This window comes from Solea senegalensis, linkage group LG4, assembly GCF_019176455.1.
Source record: "Solea senegalensis isolate Sse05_10M linkage group LG4, IFAPA_SoseM_1, whole genome shotgun sequence".
Classification (NCBI taxonomy): Eukaryota; Metazoa; Chordata; class Actinopteri; order Pleuronectiformes; family Soleidae; genus Solea; species Solea senegalensis.
In genome coordinates, this window is record NC_058024.1 from 1,752,877 (window position 1) to 1,772,545 (window position 19,669).

General features: G+C 42.5%; 1 protein-coding gene across 3 annotated transcripts; it reads right to left on the reverse strand.

Annotated features, from left to right (window-relative positions):
• Nucleotides 1-316: 316 nt before the first annotated feature.
• On the reverse strand, nt 317-18,649 carry smpd4 (sphingomyelin phosphodiesterase 4). 3 transcript variants are annotated; one of them, XM_044024272.1, is made up of 20 exons: nt 18,576-18,649; nt 18,237-18,327; nt 16,945-17,031; nt 16,695-16,831; nt 16,537-16,612; nt 15,136-15,244; nt 14,812-14,864; nt 14,422-14,573; nt 14,158-14,290; nt 12,818-12,889; nt 9,290-9,379; nt 6,897-7,054; nt 6,710-6,800; nt 5,682-5,779; nt 5,249-5,412; nt 4,068-4,273; nt 3,537-3,767; nt 2,885-3,016; nt 2,658-2,786; nt 317-2,203 (listed from the first exon to the last, which is right to left on the reverse strand). In XM_044024272.1, exons 2-20 carry the CDS (start codon nt 18,273-18,275, stop codon nt 1,877-1,879), a joined length of 2,484 nt encoding a protein of 827 aa, XP_043880207.1. In that variant the 5' UTR covers nt 18,276-18,327; nt 18,576-18,649; the 3' UTR covers nt 317-1,876. The 3 variants fall into 3 exon arrangements, with proteins under 3 accessions (XP_043880207.1, XP_043880206.1, XP_043880208.1); XM_044024271.1 differs by having other exon boundaries at nt 9,242-9,379; XM_044024273.1 differs by lacking the exon at nt 9,290-9,379.
• Nucleotides 18,650-19,669: the final 1,020 nt, after the last annotated feature.

Here is a 19,669-nt window from a genome sequence, read left to right on the forward strand (position 1 = left end):
GTGGAAATGCGCCATTAGTATCTCATTAAGACCTAATATCTCACCGTTATGACCTAGACCTCATTAATTAATTATGACTTGAGTTGTGCATTCTTTTTTCCAAACTTTAGTAAAGAACCTAAAGGTATTGGTTTTAATTACTCTTTACCTTGTGCGACCTTGACCTAAATAGCAATAACACCATAAATACATACTCATTTATAGTATGTATAGTGAGCCCTGCATTTTGTAGATTTTTCATAACTTTGCAATTATTAAACAGCGTCTGTAAATAATTAACGAGGAGGGATTTCAAGGAGAGAGTTCAAACTCCAAATAAACAAAACAAGTGCAAACAGTTTATTGATCGTTATGATCAAGAAGGGAAAAAACCAAAACAACAGTTTGATCACCATCAACTTGTTTGTCATGTTAAGACTGAGATTATATACAAGGTCAGTTTATACAAAACAAACTACAACACACGTTTAAACAGTGAAGCAAAGACGGAGCGAAAACGATGATGATTCCTGCACATCTTTAAAAAGATAATCATTCATCTTTAATCCACATCCAATCCACTTCAATACTGTTCTCTCTGATCTGTGTCTTTAGAGGCATCAATAAATGATCAACACTCCACAGATTTACTGGTTAAGTAAAAGCACTTTTAATTTGTTCCTGGTAAAATCCTTTCTTTTTTTTTTCATAATAACTGGTTGTAGTATTTGGCAGATTAAAGCTGGGGTAGGCGACACCCGTGTGTGGTTACGGTCAAAACAAAAATCGTTATCGTTATGTAAACTAAGAGATCTGAGAGAGACAGTGAGGGCGCCTCCTACTGGCTGTTCCTCCCGGCAGCTGCACGCACACATCCACTTTAATGAAACATGACTATTTAAGCTTTGATAAACGACTAAACCGCAAGAAAAATGTTAATGTTACGCCGTTTTGTTGTGTAAAATACCACGCAGAGTGTCCGATATCCCGAGATGGGCTAATTTTTAAAATATCAGACGTCCAGGTGAACTCACAAAAGTTTCTTTTATATCCTATCGGCCTTGAAATGCTTCTTTTTTTGAAGAATCTTACAACCCCGCGCTGGCGTTTTCACATAGGGGACAAATACGCTACATCAAGACATCATAGCTCCGCCTCTCTCGCTCTGGGATTCGCCGTCATGCGTCTTTTCACTCCACAATAACTTATATCTTCTTTCCTTAATCATACCGACTTTCTTCATTCTGCCTCTGTGATGGTATACAGTGTAACATAAACTTTCAAATCCAAATAAAGCGTAAACTAAGCCCGTATGTGCATGCTCAGCGTAACAGTCAGGCCTAGCATGTGTGCTACAGCGTTCAGAGTCGATGCGGTTTTAACGGAAATCTATTTCACTAAGGTAGAGTCCACTGGTTTAAACAGAATGCTGCGAGTACCTGTCAGAGCAGGGATTCTCAAACCTGGTCCTGGGGACGTTTCCTCGCTCCGACACCTGATTCTAATGCTCAGCTCATCAGCAAACACCACTGCAGACGCCTGAAAACCACCCATTTATTTGAATCAGCCGCGTCTGAGCGAGGAAACTGACAAACTAAGATTGAGAAACGCTCGTTTTAGAGGAGGAGCTAGTGTCAGCGCGACCTGATGGATCTGAGACGACTGTAACAAAAAACGGCTAAAGATCATGTGAGTGGTTCAGAGGGAGGAGCCTGTAAAGAGAGTAACATACGCCTGTGATCACCAGAGCTGCACGGACGTTTTTATGATAAAAGAGCAAAAAACAAACAAAAAAAGATGTGTATAAATGTGTAAAAAAAGACACCGACAGCCAGCACTCAACGCTTTCCACACACGTCTCGGGCAAACACTTGAAGCTGGAGCGGCATCGGCTCGGTTAGTGCGTCTTCAGTTTTTCCCCGAACAGCATCACGAAGAGTCCGTAAAGAAAGGAGGCGGCGACGATGAGCAGCGTGCTGGACACGGGCCCCTGTGACAGCAGCGCTCCCAGCACGTACACGAGCACCAGCGCCACGATGGTCCTGTAGCTGGCGAGCGGGCGCAGGCTCAGCCTTGGCGTCGGCCGGTGGCTCCGCCCTGCAGAGCGCCACGCCGTCGGGCTGTGCCTCAGCTTCGTGGTGGATGCGGCGTCGGTGAGGTAGTGGCGACCCAGGCGACCCAGGAAGTCCGGCCGCGAGCAGAGAGCGTTCATGTAACCTCCGAACTGCGGGAAGAAAAAGGATGAATAGAACGCTGAGTTAGTCACTGTTAGCGATATCAGTCGATAAACGATCGGAATGACGTCACGATCTCGACCTTTGGAATCAAAGGTGAAATCAAGGATTTAACCACGCCCCCTCCAGAGGAAAAAAACAGTGTTATGTTTATAGCCCGACTTCACGTTGGCTCACGGCACAGGACGTCTCCACAGGCGTCATAAGGACGCAGACAATCACAAGGACGCAGACGATCACATTCATCAGTCATGTGACCTCATTCATCAGTCATGTGACCTCAATCAGTGGTGGAAAAACCCTGGATTTAAACATTTCATTAACGTCCTGGAAGGAACCACGCTACCGTTCCGTAGACCCTGTTATTGGAGGTCAGAGGTCACATTTGCTCTCTGTGACTTCTCAGTTTACAGTGGACTACAAAAGAATGGTGGTGAGTTTCACCTTGTCGTTGACCACAGAGGAGATCCTGTAGAGGAACCGGACCAGCTGAGCGTTCTCGTAGCTCCTGATGGGCTGGAGCTCGGGGTCACCCTGGTACTGGATGTCAAACCTGCGCAGTCCATTTATGATCTGACACACACACACACACACACACACACACACACACACACAATGTCAGGTTTGAAAGGGAACAGCTCTGACTATAAAGGGAGACGTGAAGGACTGACCTGCCTCCGGCCCAGCTCCGTCAGGATCAGGCCGTTCTCCCCCTGGATGCAGTCCGGCAGCTGCCGGCAGTTTCCGTCGTCCTGGGAGGAGCCTAGGTTTGATATGAGCTGAGTCACCTGACCCTGGTTCAGCTGCAAAACACATGATCAGTGGTCAATAGTTTGGTTTCTCTGTTACATGGCCCATGAAATTGTCTCTTACAGCAGGTTTTTGACAAATAACCATAAGTCCAAAAATGTCCCCTCCCTTAAACCAATTAAACACAATAATAAACTTAAGATTAAACAATTGATTTGATTGTTTTAAGTGTTTTTTGTTCGACCATAAGGACGAAGCATCACTTAACTTAACTTCCATTAAAATATAGGTCGCCCCTTAGCTTCTGCTCAGTTGTTTCTAAGGGGAAACCTGGACTTTTTAAAAAGTTAACATTAGTGATTAAAACTTCCAATAAAAGAAGAAAAAGGACAAAAAAGTCCCCTCCCTTAAACTGCTATTAAACACATGATATATTGATTAAAAAACTTTAACCTTTTAAATAGTATTTTTAAAACGCATTTGTTTGTTTTACGATAAAAAAAAAACATGAAATATGTTATATATGAGATGTCACACTTTACAGTGTAAACTAAAGAGTCAAAGTGTTCTGACCTTGAAGACGAAACACAGGTTCTCCAGAGTTCTGTCCAGCAACTCGTGGGTCTTCTTCAGACATTCGCCACTCTCCTCTGGCTCCGCCCCGGAGAAGGTGTTGTTAAAGTCAGAGGAGCCGAGTCCGAACCAGGACAGGAAGGACGAGTTGACTGCCATCTCGCTGGAGTGGTCCGATATCCTCTTTGCCGTCTGTCTGCACTGCGCGATCATCTGGATCATCTTCATCACCTGCAACACGGACACCAACAGTGAAACCTTAAAGCTTCAAACACACTTTCCTTCATCGTCTTCTTCTTCCAGTGCTTTCCGGCACACTGCCCTCCACAGTTAAAGTTCTCAATCACATATTTGAAGTTCTTTGGTGATGGACAACTCCTTGCCCCGCCTTCCCCAATGACCTACGACGGCATTAATCCTTCCAGATTACAAACCACAGTTCCCTCTCGGTGATTCTTCATTGCCAAAACTATGACGTTCCTGATTTAAGATCTGTAAACGTTACAGCTGTAAACGTGAAGGTTAACCTACCGCTCCTCTGAGCTCGGTGCCAAACATCTGTTTGTACTGGCAGTCCTGGCCTTCCAGAGCATAGACGTGGCTCTTCACCCTGAACCCGCTGTCCGTCACCGCCTTGTGTCGCGACGACAGGTAACTGCCTCCTTGGCTCGGGGACAGGTAGCCGCGGGAGTGGCGGTCGTGGAGGACGTGCTCAGGCTCCAGGAACAATTGCTCGCCTGGAGAGAGACAAACGAAAACATGTTTTTACAAATAAAACATTCCAGAAACAAGACGGGACTGTAGGTCTTTGACTTATTGATTTGGATACCAAATTGTGGAAAGGTTTCTGTGATGATCTTTCCTGGTTTTAAAAGCTGTTTCAATGATAAGCATTGAAACATGATTATAACGGCTCCTGGCATGAATTTATCCTTCAGATTATTATTAGATCCGTGGTTTTACTGTCATTTTTGAGGGGGTTAGCGTTAACTCTTCAAACTTGGCATGGAGGTCATGTCTGGTGAAAATGCGATATTAGCATAGTTCCCGGACCCGTGCGTTGCTCAAGGGCTCTATAGCGCCCCCTAAGGTGAAAACAGAGGCAAAATTGAGTTCCACCGAATTTTCCCGAAACTTGGTGGGAAGATGTTATAGACCAAGACAAACAAAAAAGTCCACCTTAACCATGGTCTCAACTCGGCCATTTAGAATTTTGGCAATTTGCACGCTACGTAAATGATCTAACTCGCCGAGCACGTTTTGACGTAAAAAAAACAAAAAGGCGCCAATTTGTACTTGACACATCAAGGATGAAAAGTTGTCGAAAGGTTTTGAGGAATCAAAAATGGCGTGGCCACGGCAACCCTGGCAAATTTCGACCATTCGTGCCCTATAACTTCAGCATACATTGAGTTCCACCGAATTTCTCAAAACTTTGTGAGAAGACGTTATAGACCAAGACTAACAAAAAAAGTTGACCGTAACCATGGCCTCAACTCATTGGGAAGTCGGGAATTTGGACCCTACATAAATGAGCTAGACACGTCAAAGGTGAAAAGTTGTTGCACGGTTTGCGGGTTCAAAAGTGAGATCAGGGAACTGCTACACTCCCCAACTTATATGGGGGACACTTGTGTGGGGACGCGAGGGCCCCATCATGACTGAGTGCAGTCCGAGTTTAATAATATTCATTTTCTTGCCACTCGACTCACCATTGAGAATCATCTCTGCGAGGTTTGGCTGGGCGAAGATTTTGGACACTCTGAAGACCATCAGAGCGTTTTTGGCGTTGACCAGATCCGTCCTCACCGCTCTGTTCAGAAACACCTGGAAGAGCTTGGTGTACATGAGCAGGTTCTCCTGAACAAACGACTCCCTGCAACACACAACAGTGATTCTTTTATTCCTTCAAACCTCCGTTTAAAGACAGGAATTTATTCTATTCCAATTCATTCATTCATTTTTAACCACTTTATCTTCCATATGAGCATCACAGGGAACTGGACATGTTCTTGTCTGGACCAGCAGACAAGAACATGCAAACTCTAAACCCGGTTAACCTACTCATTTTTGCTGTAAGGCAACAGTGCTAGCCCTGACTGCAGCATGTGACCTGACACAAACTCATCATGTCCCAGTCCTCACCATTTGTCGGGTACAGTCCTGTTCTGGTCGGGCTGAGGATTGGTCTTCTCTCCGGTGTATCTCCAAGGTTGGATGTAGCTCAGCCACGTCTCCAATACCTGAACACAGAGGTTTTAATGATGGAAGAACTCTTTGTTTTTGTCTAGAGATTGATCACATGACTCAAGTGCAAGAACCTAAACCATGTTTTTTTGCTTTTCCATCCGTGATAGAACCTGGTACCGTTTTTTTTCAGTTCCTGCTCTGACGAGGTTCAGCTGAGCCGATACTAAAATGTGATGTCAACAGACTGCCGTCCTCTGATAAGTCAGAGAGAGTCATGAGCGCGACGTCAGACAAGAATCAAAGCCAAAAATGTCCAACTGTAAAATGAAGTTAAAAAGACTTAAAAATCCTGAAAACATGCATTCATCTGCAAAGCAAACGTGTAAAATGTCCATATTGAACAAGAGTCTGGTGTATTTAGAGCCAGCACTGCTGAAAGCCGGCGATCGTGACCACATTCACTGGTATTTCAGTTCAGTGACGGTGTCAGATGCTCACGGAGGAAATACTGAACCATTCTGTGAACAAATCTTTTTAATCAAAGAAAACAAAGTCATGATGACTCTGCCCAAGTTGAGGAGGTTCTATAGTCATGGAAAACCACACCAAACCATGTAGTGGAGGTGTGCGGGGACTGTGCAGTGGAAAAGTTTCTCCTCTTCACACATTATATATGTTACATCAGTGGTTCTCAAACTTTTTATAGCTCATTCTGAGTTAATGAGGAAAAAAAAGAGATCTAGAATCAAATCAAAATGATGATTTGGAGAATCGTGACACCCCTCTTCACTGCGGTGGTGTACAGAGGCAACACGACAAATGCATACGGCCCGAAGAGAAGAAACCGGAAACAAGACGACAGTTTCTTCTCTGCAGATGTTTCCACAGCAGAGAGAGTGTTGTGCGTCGCCTCACGTCTTTGCTTGACTTGCTGTAACGGTAACATTTTAGTTGCGGGGTGTGTGCGTGTGTGTGAGACGTACCGCTCTGAAGGAGGCGTCCAGAGGCCAGTGACCGAAGCAGTGCTGCAGAAACAGGTACAGCTTCTGCTGAACGAAACGCTGCACCACCACCCTGCAGGAAGGAGGAGACATCAGACGTGTTACATCACCATCACCACGGACACAAACCGAACCGAGGCCGCATGTCTACAAACGTGCTGGGACGGACCTCTTGAACTCATCCAGCGGGCTGGTGTGGGCGTGTGAGTGCGCCGAGGGCGAGGAGGACGGCAGCCGCTCGGGCTTCAGGCTGCTGGAGAAGGCGTGCAGGTGTTTGACCAGGAGACGCACCACCAGCACGTGCTCCTCTGTCGGGGTGAAGGGTTCCTGGAAAAGAATCGAGTCAACAAGGAGCTCCAGAAACAACACCACCACAAACCCCTCACATCCTCCCCCAGTCGCATCCATCTCAGCTGCTGGAACCAAAGCAGCCACTCAGGAAAGTTTCCCTGAAGCAAAAGCGGCGCAGACAAAACGGCCAAAGGCTGCAGCACTCTCTCTGTGTGTGTGTGTGTATGTGTGTGTGTGTGTGTGTGTGTGTGTGTGTGCGTGTGTGTGTGTGTGCGTGATTGAGAGCAGAAGTCCCACAAAGACAAACCATTTCAATAAATATCTCACTGCAGTTCATTTTGACAGGATTTGCGATTGCAGATCTGTTTCCTGAGTCTGTAGAATAAGATATTTTAATAAATGATCAAATGATATTTGGACACAATTGTTCATCCCTAAACTGCACATGTTTAGTTTTCAGAGATATGATCCATTTAAATACTTTAATCTATGTATTTAGTTATCTGATGAGCTGTTTTTATGGATTTAATATTTTGTTTATCTTTACTGTAAATTCTGTAGATTAGAGACACACAAAGACACAGAGAAACACACACAAACAAAGACACACAGAGACACACACAGGTCTGTTTCCTGAAAAACTTCTCGTTTTGTCCACAAATCAAAAAAATATTCACTTAACTGTCAAAGAGGAGCAAAGAAAGAGATTTAGCCCCCACACACACACACAGTATGTTGTTTATGTGACACAACATCAATGATGGGACCTCTACACTCGATCAACTGCTCATAGCAAAGCTGCCGTGTCAACATGAGACAATGTTTCTTCACAACTCTTTAAACAAGAGAACTGATTTCATGACTTAATGATAAGATAAACAAACACTGGGATTAAAGCGTGTGTTTTGCTCGACAGACAGAAACATTTATCAAACACACAAAAAAGAAAGCACACCAGTGTAAAACACATGCAATAAAAACAATCAAAAAGAAAACCACACCTGAAGCAAAATTAATATCAAGCTTTCCTGTCAAGGATACTTCTCTGGTGACATTTATTCTATTCTATTTAGTATATTAATCATGTGTCATTTCATGAAGGTTTTTGTATGAAAAGATCAACAACAGTGATTTTAGAATGGACCCAAAAAATAGAAAAACTATTTATTTACTTTAATCATTTTTGTTTGACTGGGTGACAACGAGTCGAACGTCACAATCCACCAACCACACTCAGTGTCGGCAAAATAAAAAATCATGCGTATCGTAGGTTCTTAGGATTTGCCAAAACAGGATAACTCATGCTAAATAATGAGGCATTAAAGGCGTAGTTCAGGTTTTTATGGAGGTGTCTGCTTAAATCTACATTTACCACTTTACCACTCAGTGTTAGACAGACTTTCCCAACAGGAAAATCACTCACTGTCCCCACACCAAACCCCATGGAGAAAACAAGTGCTTTAACATCACAGCACACTGCTGCCTCCATCACTGAGTTCAAATGTATTATTTTGTCACTGCAGGGTTTGAAAACCTTTGTTCAGATTTATTTTATGGGTTTGGTATGGGAGAGTGAGTGGTTTACAAACGTTCCCGTTTCCTGTTGGAAAAGTCTGTCATCGTAGACTTAAACTGATTTACTTCAGACACTGATGTAGTGAAATTAGATGAAGACGGAGCGAGAGCTGAATCATTATCTTTCGTTTCATTGTCTACGCACTCAAAATTCCTTAAAAGGGTTAAAATTTTAAAAAACATTTTTCAAATGTGATATGTATATTTCAGTTTTTTTCTGAAGTAGCTTTAAAAGATTGACTCATTTAAAGTGGAAAAAAATATTAATTTATAATGTTTCTACAGCAGTTTTTGGGAAGGTGGCATTTACTGCCGCTAGGAACAAATTAGGGAGTTTTTTTAAAAAGGAACTCTTAAGGGTTAACTCCCCTCTGATCACACACCCTGGTGTATACAGTACAACAGTATTTCTAATTTCCCTCCAAGTACCACAAGAGGTGGCACACGTACCACAGTTTGAGAACCATGGGAGTGGGGCGTGAGCCTGGGTGTCATACAACCACAGTTTGAAAAAGAAAACCTGTAACTACCCCTTTAAACTGCTCTCTATGAGCATCAGGCTGGTGATTTGGAGGAACGACGTCTCACCAGGGAGAGTCTGCCAAAGAGAAGTAGCCTTGACTGTGACCTGCACTGACTGAGGTTTACCTCCAGGAGGCCCCAGAGGGGCGGGGGTGAATGAAAAGGTAAAAGTACTTGGTAGGTGTGGAGGCTCCCAGAGCCTGGTGGGGCGTGGGGTTGGCACGGCATGCTGGACATACTGAGGCGGTACTGCAGCAGCGCCAGCTGTTCACCCGTAACCACCAGGGGTAGATGAGGAGGAAGGACAACAACAGGAAGTGGAGGAAGAGGAGCAGCGGAAAAGGCAGGAAAGGGAAGAAGTGACAATAAAAGTGAGGAGGAAGATATATACAAATATACATATACGTGAGAAAAGGTGGCAGTGAAGGAAAGGAGAGTGCAAACCAGATTTGAAAAAAGCGAGAGAAAACAATACAATAGGCAAAAAAAAAAACCCATTCAGGGAGGAAAAAAGTGCAGAAAAACAGAAGAGGAGACAAAATTAAATAAATAACAAAGTGGAACAAAAGGTGTTTTGAACTTGACAGACACAGATCACATGATCACAGGGACGGGAATCATTTCAAATAAAGTGTAAAACTGCAGCTTTGATCAAAGTAAAACAGGAAGTAACTGTGGGGACACCCGATCTGTACCGATTTGTTCCACGTACGTGCAAAGTGCGACTACTTCCTGTCAAAATAATCATTTCTGGCCGTTACTTACTTTACATAAAATAAGTTATATTCACTTTTAAGTAGGGCTGGGCGATGAATCGATTTTAAATCGAAATCGGATTTATTTGTTTGGACGATGTCAAAAAAAATGAAAATCGAGTCTGTTCTCCGGTTATGGAGGACGTACTGAACAAATATTTTGAATTAACTGACACTGAAAACAACTGCTTTACAAGTCACGAGACACACGTTTGTGTGTTTGTGTGTGTGTGTGTGTGTGGGCGCGCGGGTGCTTGTGTGCGTGTGAAGAATGTCATCATTTGCATAATTATAATAATAAATAGAATAATTATTTATTATTTAGTATTTAATAGATTAAAATCGAAAATCGGATCTGATATAAAAAAATCGGGGATTTTATTTTTTGGCCATATCGCCCAGCCCTATTTTTAAGTAGATATTCCTTTAAAATAAATACACATTGTTATCGCTATCGTGCTTTTTAGTCAACAAAAACTTTACACACAACCATGTCCTTTCACTTTGGCCTTCAAAATAAGACATCAGTCAGCTTCTTTTTACTACTTCCTGTATAAACCATTTGCCATAACACTTAACTGGTTTACAGTCCTTGTGGTTATAGAATAAAAAAAAAATAACACACGTTGCGTCCTCTTTTAAGGTCCTCTCTCATTTTACAACTGTAAGTAGCGGCACTTCAGCGTGTGCAGTAAGAAGAGAAAAAATATGGAGTTTCCAGTACAGATCGGACTGTGACAAAATTACTTCTTCATGCTGACACAACTTAATGTTTAAAAAGGGACAGTTCCGGACTTTTGATGTGAGGTTGTCGTCTCTTGTTTTGAACCCTCGGTTTAACCCTGGGTTTAAATGAATTTTAAATCCAGGTTTGATTTAAACTGATTTTAATCCTTGGTTAAACCCAGGTTTTGAGTGGTTTTAAAGTGATTTTAACCCAAGATTTAACCCTATGTTTAACTGGATATAAAGTGATTTTTTGTGTGAAAGAGACTCAATGATGTAAATCATGTGACCCCACTTCAAAAATCCCACACTGTCCCTTTAATTATTCCCATCCCTGCTGTTAAACATCAACACAGTGAACTCAAAACTGTAAGATTTGGGTTTTTTTTTTTTTAATTATCATGACTGCAAAAAATAGTAAAGAGAAGATTTAAAGTGGAGAAAATGGCACTCAATTAAAATTTCTGTCAATTTGACTGATTCTAAAATTCTGTTCCAAATCTTTCAGTTCAGGTCCACTTCAAAACAGGATGAACACAAAAACAACAACACACTGGTTAAATGATGAGGGAACATTTGACAACATGCATGTGTTCACGACGCAGATTTTTTCCTGACGCAGTAACAGAAGACGTTTGGTTTTAACAAATGAAAAAGAAGTTTCCGTTTTCATATTTAAATGAACTGATTCTAATGATTCAGTTACGGCGGAAACAACTGCTTTAACGGGACTAGTTTGTGTGTTTGTGTCGCATATAAAACCACGTCACCTGCAGTTTCATGTAGCCACATTGAGGAGGTACTATAGCAATGAAAAACGATACTAAACCTAGTTCAGTTGAGTCGTGCTGGAACAGTATCATGGAAAAGCGCCAAAAATGCAGGTTTTAGGTCCCTGAAAACAAACTCTTCAAAAAACTATGCCTGAGATGGAGATTTGGGAAAACTCAAGCCTCCCATCACACTGCCACCTACAGGCTTGGCATGGTCATAACGCACAAAAGGTGTATTTATGCCGGTTTGTGTCAATGAAAACGATCTTTTGATTCAAAACGCACAAGGGGAAACATTCTATAAATTCTATAAATTTTTCTAAAAAAGTAATACGTGTATGTGACCTGATTGCTGTGAACGCTGCAGAGTTTCCGATAAAACCTTCACCGCGATGCGACGTTCCGTCGGCGTCTCACATGCAGCCACACACTGAACACAACAGCAAACACGTGACACAAACGTGCAGCGTGCAAAGGCGGTGACAGAGAGCAACAGTGGGCAACACTGAGAACACAGGCGATCCACGAACTTTGACGGATTTCCGTTTGGAGAAAATAAAACCAAAACAGGGACAGCATGCAGTCATGATAGGGCCATAATGTCCCCACGCAAGCGTCCCACCTGCAGGTCGGGGAGTGCAGCAGTTCCCTAACCTGACTTTTGAATCTGCAATACCTTTGCGCCTCTGATGTGTCTCGCTCATTTACGTCGGGTGCAAATCGCCAAAATGGACACCAAAATTCAAAATGGCTGACTTCCTGTTGAGTTGAGGCCATGGTTACCGTCGATAACATCTTCCCACCAAGTTTTCGAGGAATTCCGTGAAATTTTGCCTGTTTTCACCTTAGGGGGCGCTATAGAGCCCTTGAGCAATGCACAGGTCCGGGAACTATGCCAATATCGCATTACCTGACCTCCATGCTAAGTTTCAAGAGTTTTTATGCACGTTAATGTCCTCAAAAATGAGTGCAAAGCCACGGATAAACAGTGAAAACAGAAAAACACAAACGATCCTGAGATCCAATTGTCTCGGCTGTTTCCATACTCGTGAAAAAGCACCAAAGTTTCAAAGTGCTTGTTTTAATAAATAAAAAAAACATATTTATGATGCAAAATTAATCTATTAATTCCAAAATAAAAACATATAGAAATGACTCGTTACAACTTGATATTGTGGAGGGCCTCATGAAATCGACTGGAGGGCCACATGTGGCCCCTGGGCCGCCAGTTTGAGACCCCTGATTTAAAAGAGGGACATAATCCCCTCAGGGTGTTCACTGGCCACAGCGGCTACCATATGTTTGAAAACTCTACTTCCATGTGGTGGACGGAGATGTAACGGAGGGTTGTGGTCAGCCAGGCGACGCTGCAGTGCAGGGAGGGAGGCAAGGGCGAGGGGGAGGAGAGGTGAGGTGCATTGGGGGGAGGAGGGTGAAGGTTTTCTTACCTTCACCTGAGGAGACTGCAGCTTCTGGTACATCTCCAGAGAGTAGTGATGGAGCCAGACCTCCACAAACATCTGCGAGAGAAAAGGGAGTGAAACGTTCGTTTGTAGACCTGCTCACGCTCCTGCACCAAACTCTGTCTACCGCTGCCTCGTGTGGTCAGTTTGTGTCACTGAGGAAATTCTGAACAAGACGGCAGCCACAATTCCGATGGCTGCCGTTGCCACGCCCTTTTGAATCTGCAAAACACTTCAATAACTTTTGAACTTGGACAGGTCTCGTATAATTTGAAGTGTTTTTTTTCCGTAGTGCTACGACAAACGCCCTCAGACGAGTTTGTTCAGTTACGAAATTTGCAAAACTCCAAATCCAAAATGGCCGGCATGGCCCCAATGTGATTCTTTGTTCGTTTTTTTGGATTTTGCCGTCCATTTTTGGCAATTTGCAACCTAGATAATTGTGCGAACTCGTCCGAGCGCGGTTTGTCGTACCAACATAAAATACACGCCAATATGTTGTGGAAAGGTTTAGCGGATGCAAAACGGCACGGCCACAGCAAATTTCGACCCTTCGCCAGGAAACAGGAAGTGCCCAGTGAGAGAAAAAATTTTTTTGGGTGGTTTTTGGACATTGAGACAAAGACTCAAACAAATGTTATTTTAAACATTTTAAACGTGTTCTACTGTTAAAAGTTCAAATTTAACACACAAAATCTGGTGTTTGTGTACAACTACAGTCTTTTTTTTTTTCAAAATAAACTTTTAGTTTTTCTTCATCTTAAATAGTTAATACACTATTTGAACATGTAGTACATTGTTAATAACTGCCAGATATTGAAAGTTATTCTGGAAAAACAGGCAAAAAGCTCTGACTCACAGGATTATTTTATGGTTAAAATAAGCAATAAAGTCCAGACAGACATACTGAGGCTTAGGTGTTAAAGGGTTTATCAATTGTAATTAGCCTTAGCATTTCCTCACCAAAATGATCACTCAATTAGTGGAGAAAATGAAAATAATCATAATTTAAACAGATAATCGTCAACTATTTTGATAATTGGTTTGAGGCTTTTTTCACGATTAAAACAAGATTTCTGAATATTTCAGCTTCTTAAATTTATATTTATTTATTTATTTATATTTAACTTATTTACTTATATTTTATTTATTTTATAAAACAAAAAAATCATGTAAACTCATTCATTTCGGTTTGTGGACAAAAACAAGACATTTGAGAACGTCATTGTCTCCGGGTTTGACAAACACTGATCGTCATTTTCTGACATTTTCTGGACCAAACGATGACGACTATAAACTACTGTATATGTGACTCTGTGCCTCACCTGTAACAGTGTCTCAGACCTCCAGATCTCCTGAGCAGACGGGTCTGCATTCACTGAAGGCTGGTGGAATATGTGATGTTTCAGGAGACTCGGGCTGTGAACGCCATAACCAGCAAAAGAAACACTTGAAGACCTGGTGGAGGATTTAAAGTGGGAGGAGGAGCAGGAGGAGAGGGTATAACCATTAATCTGGGGGATTTTCTCCACCAGGAGGTTTTGTTTAAACCTCAGCTTGAAAACCTTCCTCGGGTGTGAATGTGGTACCTTGGGGAAGGTGCGGTGACGGAGCCCCTGGAGTCGGAGAAAGGAGAAGGAGGAACACTCCCTTCACTGGGCAGGAAGTACTTCAGGTAAGTGTCCACCAGGACAAAGTAGGCGCTATCTGTGGAGCTGCCATGTTGACCTGGAGGGTAGTTCTGAAAAACAGAGCCCGCGTCTGTATGTCTGACTTTTAACCACGTATCCGTCTGACGGTTCACACTGAAAATGTGCCGTGACATCGAGTCAGTTAAAGGCCCGAGATGTGGACACTGCACATGTCAATCGTTTCCTGGTTGGTTACAGTTTCGTTCCATCTGTAGTCAGAACTCTGGCAAGTAAATGGCCAACAAGGACACAGTCTCATCTCATCTCTTAAACAACAGTCACACTCACCTTTGGCATGACGAGACAGTAGGCAAAATTAAACATGAAGAATTCAAAAGGATCTGAAGAACATTAAGGAATAAGAACAGTTTACAGCTGGATAACGGCGGAGATGCTCCGCCCACATCCAATACATTTCTCTATGTTGTGAATAAATCCTGCACTTAAAGTAAAGTTCTCTTTGGTTAGACCCATATTATTTATCGATCGTTGCGAGTGTTTGTGCGACATCAAGACAAAGAAAACATGAAGGAAACAAAGAGAAGAAGTGGAAGTCGGAGTGCTCACTCCTGCACTAAAACAACAAGCTGAGACTTCTGTGGTGAAGGATACTGAGAGCCAGGTTCAGAGTCAGCAGTCCAGACAGAGGGAACTGCAGCTTGTTGTGGAAGAGTGGACAGTCGGGCAGGACTCCCTCCTGGATACAGGCCTTCACTGGACCCTGCGAGACAGACAGGGACCAGAACTCTAGAGTTAGACTAGGTCAAGTTTACTTCTATAGCACACTGGAGACATTTAGAAACCTTAGGATAAAAATAAACGCAAAGTTAAATCACAATTCTTCATCACATGACAGCTGTTTGAAAGTCTCAAAATCTACACCTGCTTAAGTCTACAATATCTAAATAATATTTATAATATAAACCACTCACTCTCCCACACCAGAGCTCACAGTTACAGGGGAGCTGCTGGTCTACTGCTGCCTCGTGTGGTCACTTTGTGTCACTGAGGTAAAAACATACATTTTCTCTGTGGACTTTAGTGTGGGAGAGTGAAACAGTCAGTCTGACAGTGAGATACAGAGATGTGAACATTAAGATATCGTACAGTTAAGCCGACTTTCTTCATGTCTTCAAGAATTGGTTCCGTGTGGATTAAAAAAAAAGACAAAACGTAAGCGGAATCGCTCTGATGTCACCCTGAGTGTGAAAGTGAGTTTAAACAAGAGATTTTTAGCAGGTCTTTTTTAACCGACTTTTTTTTTTTTTTTACCAGTGTTGTTTTCGTCAACGATGACAAAATTATTTCATTGACGCCCCTTTTTTTCATGATGATAACGAGGTGGTGACGAGATGAACATGGATGTTTGATGTTTTGGTTGACGAGACGAAAGCGGACGTAAATGTTAGTGGGTGGTTTGTCAGATGCTCAAAATACGTGACATTTCTGCTTGTTGTGCACGTAGTCTGTCAATTAAAACCGAAAAATTCCTTGATCCCTGTCAAAGCGGGTCAGGTGGGTTGTGACATTGCCGCCGACCCCTGGCGCCTGATTTATGTGGGCCGCTCCTCGCCCTGGTAACACTGAGGACAGATCGCTCAGATCGACAGTCGCACCAGGGACAGAGACAACCCCCGGTGAGGGGGGCAGCCGGCGGCCGGTTCCATGGCCCCAGGAAGCTAAAAAACTGACAAAAACCTTTTTGAGTTTTCGTCGACTAGAACTGGACTGAAACTACCACATATACAAATGACTAAAATTTGACTCTAACTAATAAGCATTTTAGTCCAAAAGACTAAAACTAAGACTAAATCTAGAATTTCTGCCAAAAACAACACTGGTTTTTACAAGATCTTTTTTGCAGGTGTGATTTTACGATATTTTTTTTGCGGGTCTGTTTTCACAATTTTTTTGCAGGTCTGTTTTTACTATATTTTTTGCGGGTATGTTTTTACGAGATTTATTTGCAGGTCCCACTACCTATGTGAAGCAGTATAATGAGAGAATTCTTACCGGGAGATAATTGACAGGTATTTCATATTTGTACTCTTCAGCTTGAAGTTTATACACCAGCTTCATCATCGGCCCACTGAAACAAAGAAATGCAGACGGCTCTTAAAAACACTCAAAACACAAAAATGACACCATTTATTTCTGACAGGCCTCACTACCTGGGGTTCAGAAACTCCAAAACCAAATTGTACACATTGCTGCGCGAGTGCAGCAGACGCAGGTTCCAGCCTTCGATGATGCCGTCCAGGCTGCCGAACACGCTCTCCACCAGCCAGGGGAAAATCACATGCAGCTCCTGAAATCAAAACACACTAAGAGTTAGGCCTGGTTCACACGTTCACAAACTTTCACAGACATCAAGGCCCAGTGGGAGCCCTAATAAGAGTAAGTAAAAGGGTGAAACGCTACCTTTGCAGGATATTCGTCGATGATCTTCACCAGGTCTTGACATCGTTGTACCAGAGGTTTGGTGGTGGCATCTGCTTTCAGGTTGGCCTGGAGCAACATCACACACACACACACAACAGCAGTTACCGAGTCATCAGTGTGTTTACATGCATGTTAGAAATGTTCCTTTTTTTCTTAATGCCATGTGAACACGTTGCTACACGACTAAAATCAAGCTCGTCTTAGTCGCACTAACATACCTGGATAATGCAATAAAATTACGATTTTCCTCCTCCGCATGTTTACTCGAATTTTCCGGACCCCTGTCTTAGACGGACAGTGACCTCTGACAGATACAACAGGCCGAATTTTACTGCTTCAACGTCGTCAATTTGTCCCACTTCTTGATTTCAGCGCGTGAGAACTAATACTAAAGAATACAGGGTTTACAGTAGGGCTGCCTACAAATAAGGATTACTTTCATAATATGTCAACAATTTTCTCAATTCGTTGAGTAAATGTTTGGTCCATAAAATGTCAGAATGTGTTGACATTTTTTGTTTGATCAGTGTTTCCCAAATGCTGAAAAGTCAGAGAAAAATAATAACGTCAATTCATCAAGTAATATTTTCAAACCTAGTTTAGATGCTAATGAAATTAGGACTGAAACAATTCCTTAATTGATTGATTGATTACTAAATTAAAATTGAATTATATCCCTGGCCACACAGTGCAGAGGTTAGTGCTCTTGCAGGAACAAGACCCGGGTTCTCGACCCAGTTGGAACAAGGGTCTTTCTGCATGGAGTTTTTTTATGTTCTCCCTGTGTGCGTGTGGGTTTCTCCAGATTCTCCAGTTTCCTACCACAGTCCAAAAACATGCAATATTGGGATTAGGTAAAGTCGACACTCTGAATTAAACATAAGTGTGAATGTGAATTTATGTGTTCCTGGTTATCAGTCCAGGGTGTGACCCACCGCCTTTCGCTATGTTGGCTGAGATAGGCACAGCGACAGGTTTTTATTTTTTATTACATAAACTACTTTTCCGACTGTCCAGCTTGTAAAAGTGTGAATATTTCCTGGTTTATTTGCTCCATACAACAAAGAAATCATTCAAACTCAATCATTTCAAAGAAAACTCTTACATGTATGTAAACACAAGTTCACTGACCACTGAGTCGCTGCTGCCATCTTGGTTGTCAACATACGTTTTCAATTTAGTACCGTTATAAAATAAAAGTACGAATATTCACAACACCTCGTCGACTTTAATGAACTTTTAAAAGTGTAAAATCATGTCGTCACACTCACCAGTAGGAAACTGGCCTGTTGTAAGGTTGGCGCAGCCATGGAGGAGCCTCAAAACCCGGGTTCTTCCAGTGTACGGTCACTTGGTTCCGACCTGCGGGCGGTAAACACACACATGTCTTAAAAAGTCTTACACACACACACACACACACACACACACACAAGGTCCATGAACCGGGCAGCACGTTAGCACCAGCGGGTTAGCCTTGCTAGCTAACTTAGCCCAAACTAAAGCAGCTAAAAGTGACGCTGATAGAAGCGGAGCTGAGCGGACAAGTGTGCCGAACAAGAGCCGCAGACACGGAGGAAACAGGCCCGCAGTCCACGAGAGTGTGTATTTACCTGCTCCGCTCGAAAAGGTTCACTAAAATGTCAGCGACTTCCACAACAAGCGGCGTTTCCATCAGTGAGTGACGTTCAAATCCTTCTTCTTTGACTGTGGCGTTTGACTTTGAAGTCACGTTGCTGCGCACTACTTCCCCCTGCTGGAGACCGCCGGCATGTATCTATGATTTACACTACTGCAGTCACTGTTTTATAATATTACTTGAGTAAACATCTTAACGTTTATGACATTTACTGTACTCAAATATCAAAAAAAAAATGTGTTTTTTTTATTTAAAGTGAGCATAGTGGCTCAGTGGTAGGGCGAGTTGTTTTTCAGCTGGAAGGTTGTGGGTTCAATTCCTGGCTCTGATCGTCTATATGTGTCCTTGAGAAAAGACACTTAACCTGACGTTACAGTGTGTGAATGAGTGACAACTGTAGTGTAAAGCAGCTCAGACCATAATACTAACTTTTCGTCTTTCGATTTTATTTGGTACTAACGAGGAAGAGAGTTAGAGGAAATGTAGTGGAGTACAAGTACTAGTTGCTAGAAATATAAATATGTAAAATATTTGTACTTTGTTACATTACAACACTTAAAACTAATAATACTGTAACAATACTAATAAATCTGAATCTCTTGTTCCCATAACAGCAGAGGATGTTGGAATTGAAAAAATAAATAAATACAATTGACGGAAAGTACACATCAAAGTCACTTCCTTCACAGATAATAAAGCCTTAAAATCATAGTGATTTTAAGTTTATTCTTCATTTGACCAAGTGGGAAAAAATGGGTGAAACCGCCCGTTAAAGGAGTTAAATCTTTGCCCTTAAACACACCTGGAATGTAGTTTTTCATGGACCTTTGTTCTTTTCCAAAAGAAGGACACTGTGGACCTTTGATGCCTTTAATAGCGACGATAAACACATCCATGTAAGCGAGATATCGGCCACTCGTTTAAATCCTAGATTAATTACTGCGCCATTATCCAAACATTGTAATCCACGGTAATGGCGGACTTGCTAAGCAGTGGTGAGGAAGGCGCAGTTAACGACGAGAACCACAAGAGGGTGCACTCGCCGACAAACAAAGGCTTTGAGGAGAA

Bases quoted from the DNA above. Each gene is read 5' to 3' on its own strand.
- smpd4 (XM_044024271.1), bottom strand. From the start codon at position 18,275: ATGGCTGCGCCAACCTTACAACAGGCCAGTTTCCTACTG. The intron at 14,865-15,135 runs GTATCCTTCACC...AATGTTCTTCAG, and splicing joins GACTCTGAACCTGGCTCTCA to ATCCTTTTGAATTCTTCATG. The intron at 9,380-12,817 runs GTAAGAAAACCT...ACGGGTGAACAG, and splicing joins TGCAGTCTCCTCAGGTGAAG to CTGGCGCTGCTGCAGTACCG.